The 4,384-nt window shown below is 28.4% G+C and overlaps 1 protein-coding gene and 1 long non-coding RNA gene across 6 annotated transcripts in view; one reads left to right on the forward strand and one right to left on the reverse strand.

The window, feature by feature from the left end:
• The first annotated feature begins 15 nt into the window (after positions 1 to 15).
• On the forward strand, positions 16 to 1,476 carry LOC111083066. Its single transcript, XR_002608772.1, has 2 exons — positions 16 to 638; positions 935 to 1,476. It is a non-coding gene; the product is annotated as an uncharacterized LOC111083066 (long non-coding RNA).
• Positions 1,074 to 4,384, reverse strand: part of LOC106475088 (UPF0691 protein C9orf116-like) — a 7,709-nt gene continuing 4,398 nt past the window's right edge. For 3 of the 5 annotated variants that reach the window (XM_013935783.2, XM_022379300.1, XM_022379298.1), the window contains 2 exons: positions 3,023 to 3,153; positions 1,074 to 2,085 (listed from right to left, as the gene is read on the reverse strand). In XM_013935783.2, the coding sequence (XP_013791237.1) occupies positions 2,032 to 2,085; positions 3,023 to 3,153 (185 nt within the window). In that variant the 3' untranslated portion in view covers positions 1,074 to 2,031. Of the gene's footprint in view, positions 2,086 to 2,570; positions 3,154 to 4,384 lie in introns of those variants that run through there. The other 2 variants (XM_013935782.2, XM_022379297.1) reach the window with 1 other exon arrangement.

Consider the following 4,384-nt stretch of genomic DNA (forward strand, 5'->3'; position numbering starts at 1 on the left):
AAAATAAACTATGAGTCCTTGGGAGTGGTCATATACATCAATCAGGCAAAAGGTTTTGGCCTCCTGAGTCCAAAATTGTAATTAGATCTCAAATTGGTCAAGAGATGATGGAGCTATTAGCTAAAAGTTTGTACTTGAAAAACACATAAAAACTCAGAGCCGTTCTGTGAGCCGCTATGCCATGGCTAAATAACCATAAAAATAAATGACAATCTAAAGTAATTACATTTGCAATAGTAACTAGTATAACGAGTATTATTAATGAAAGCAACAATACCTTACTTATGGAAACCATAAACACTGTTTCTTGTCGTATAGTTATTTGAATTCTTACTCTAATATCTCACCTTATAAAAGAAAACTTGGTACTGCATCCATACTACATAATGTCAGTGGCTGCCCTTACTGTATAAACTATGTCAGATTGACAGCATTCCACAGCAAAATCAAACATCAATGTTTATAAAAAAAAAAGTTCTACAAAAATAATAAATTATATGTACATATACATGAGGTGTAACATGACAAAGAAAGTATAGTTAGATGTATTACAATTATATATGTACATATACATGAGGCGTAATATCACAAAGAAAGTATAGTTAGATGTATTACAATTATATGTACAAATACATGAGGTGTAACATGACAAAGAAAGTATAGTTAGATGTACTTTTGTACATATAATTGTTACATGAGGTGTAACATGACAAAGAAAGTATAGTTAGATGTATTACAATTATATGTACCTCATGTATTTGTACATATAATTGTAATACATCTAACTATACTTTCTTTGTCATATTACACCTCATGTATTTGTACATATAATTGTAGTACATCTAACTATACTTTCTTTGTCATATTACACCTCATGTATTTGAAAGAAAGTATAGTTAGATATATTACAATTATATATGTACAAATACATGAGGTGTAACATGACAAAGAAAGTATAGTTCGATATATTACAATTATATGTACAAATACATGAGGTCGACTAGATGGCTCCTAAAGATCATGTGATTAATTTCCATGATTTTTAGTAAATAATTAATCTTTCACACTTATGGAATATTTCAAGGATTTTTTTATTTGATATTTTGTATAAGCACAATTAGACCTAAAACTGTTACTAAGTGCTGATAAATTTTCACACTGCATCTTATCCTACAGGCAGTGTATAATTCACACAGTATACATGTAATAAGAGACTGTCCCTTGTATTGAATTCACACATAGTATATACTTTTTATTGTAACTTTAATAGGGTGGTATGCCATTTTGTTTAGTTTTATAAAGTTTAGATTGGGCAGGAATTAAACCCACAACTCAGTTACACTGACAGAGACTAAACTACCACATCTTGTATACTGTACATCTCACTTTATTAGTTATTAATGAATGATGTTTAACTTGTTTGTACTGTAAAGTGAAAGATTTAGTTTATGAAAATTAAAACAAGCTTGTGAGAAATCTGTCTTTACGTTTGATTCTGTATTCTTAGTTTGTATGTTTTAAAGTACATGATGACATAGAAACCTCTAACAAGTTCAGTTAAATCTCATCTTTAACTAATAAGGAAAAATCCTCTCTATAAACATGATTTATTTTCTGAAGCTTGTACACTATCTTTTTAAAATGAATATTGATTTTGTAGGGTAAATCCTAGCTTTACGTTGTTTGGGTTTACGTTTATTATAAAGATCAAAATCTCATTTGATGATAACTCTGAAACTTCAGTACTGTAACAAGATTACTTACTGGCAGTGAAACCATATTTGTATATTAAAAAAGAGATGTTAATGGCAATTATAACTGATTTGAAACAGATTTTTACTTACAATACATAAACATTCAGAGAAAACTGTTTTCTAAAGATTTCTTGTCTTTCTTTCAAACCCTTTTGATTACAGTATCCATAATATTTTCATGACAAAATTTTAGAACATTAAAATCAATGATCAAATGAAGTTCTTCCTAAAATATCAATCTAACTTAGAAACTACTAGTTTAATGGGTGTTGTTGGATTACTTGTACGTGTTCAGCGAGTAATTGCGGTACATACCACACTTGCTTAGAATCTACGAAGAAAAAACAAAAGTTTGTTTAGAAATCAATTGTCTCCTACAGAAAGTAAACTAAGGTTTTTCTTTGGAAACTGTAAACTTATAAAAATGAACAATACACAGTTTTCAGTGAATTTCATTAATATGTATGTAGGTAATTTTAAATCAATTTTTTGGGGTAAAAGTTTTTTTATTTTAGAGAATATTGGTTACAGTTCATTACACTGTAGTATACGTTCCTTAAGTATAATATTCAGTATAGTGCTATACTTCAACAACATGGAAGAAACTCGTGTATACTGACAGCTAAAACCTTATTAATTTAAATCAAAAAAATATATTGAAACAAAGGTAGAAACTCGGGTGCATCATAAAATTTTATTATAAATGTAAAACATTATGTCATCATCAGGTACAAGTAGGGAATATATATATACAATATGAAACAAAGAGGTCACATGACCAAAGATTGCTTAACAACATAGTAAAGGTATCTTGGTAGCTCTGGGTGTTGGTTTAGAGTAGAGGTGTTTTGTTCAATTAAGACAGCTTAATTTATTTTGTGTTTGGTTCTTTGTTTAAAATTAGAGGGTTTGTATAGACATAATGAGTAACATATTTGGTTAATAAATCAGTGGACAGCTGTAGCTCTTAAAAATCTAAAAACACTATAATATGGTATTTATTTTTTAGAATTCTGATATTTAAATGCAATCTAAAGTATATAGCAGTCCAAACTAATAAAAAAAACTAAAATATATTACGTGATATACTGGATAAAAATGCTAGTTAATAGAATGTAGCTCAATTAGTAGTTGTGTGATAGATGTTTTTCTTTTGTATATAAATTACTGACGATAATCCAAACAAATCAACAATGATAATCCAAACAAATCTGGTGAGAACATGTAGTAAAATATCTGTTCTGCAACATTTCCTGAGATTCACTCACCTCAGAGAATTTATTGCTCTTGGCGTAAAAACAAACAGGCATAGTGTGAACAGACGGAGGACGAGATCCATACTCGGCTGATGTTGTTTTGAAAAGTGGGTGTTGCTTCTTCCCATATCCTTTAAACCAGTCTGAAAAGAGAATACAATTTATAATACAAAATCTTTATATCACTAGTGGTTGTAAATAATTACAAAATTAGTAAGTGCACATATCCATCCAGTAATCTTTCAGTTTCACACAAATAGAAAAAAGCACTTGGGTGTTTTCTACTTTTTAGTTAATCTCACAGAAAACAAAATTGTGAGTTTCATATACGTATCTTAGAATAAAACCGTCTTATTTAAATTGAAAAACAGGTAAAACTTGCATGGTTAAAAAGTAATAAAGAATAATGGGACTATAAAATAACTGTTACGAAGTCATAAATTGTTCCTAATTTCTCAAACTATTTTATTCAGTACATGTTCAACTTTACTTCTGGGTGCATAAAAATAAAGTAGTAAGGTCTGTAAGAAAATAGTGGAATCTCTATCTAAAATGTGTGTATAGGCAGGATACATATTTAAATGTAAATACATGTAAAACTGTACTGTAAAGTAGAGCAGTCATTTATTATGGTGAAAAGTTGGAAAACTACATAGGATTATTATTGTTTTTAAAAAAATTAAGACTTATAAAAAATTCTGACTTGATTTTTGTAGAACAGAAGTGTTAGATTTTATTTGTATATTTATCTTCCTTTGTGTGAAAGCTAGAAATGGTTTGAATATTATGAATAATTAATAGAAGCTTGAGATGCAACATTAGATACCCACAGAAAAATAAAAGGCTATATTTATTTTTATCCTTGGTTGTTTTCATGTTAAATTCAGGGGAGAATCTCAGCAGACCAAAATTAACATTTAATAACAGGTTATACATAACTGGTCCAAGATAAAAAGTGTTTCATTTATGTAACACAAACATGATGTCTAATCCACCTTATACATGCTAAGTTTAGACAAAACAAATCACTACTCACACTGTAAACATTTATTATAACTCAAGTTTAGACAAAACAAATCACTATTCACACTGTAAACATTTATTGTAACTCAAGTTTATACAAAACAAATCACTATCACACTGTAAACATTTATTGTAACTGAAGTTTAGACAAAACAAATCACTATTCACACTAAATATTTATTGTAACTCAAGTTTAGACAAAACAAATCACTATTTACAATGTAAATATTTATTGTAACTCAAGTTTAGACAAAACAAATCACTACTCACACTGTAAATATTTATTGTAACTCAAGTTTAGACAAAACAAATCACTATTCACACTGTAAATATTTATTGTAACTCAAGTTT

This window comes from Limulus polyphemus, unplaced genomic scaffold (assembly GCF_000517525.1).
Source record: "Limulus polyphemus unplaced genomic scaffold, Limulus_polyphemus-2.1.2 Scaffold8067, whole genome shotgun sequence".
Classification (NCBI taxonomy): Eukaryota; Metazoa; Arthropoda; class Merostomata; order Xiphosura; family Limulidae; genus Limulus; species Limulus polyphemus.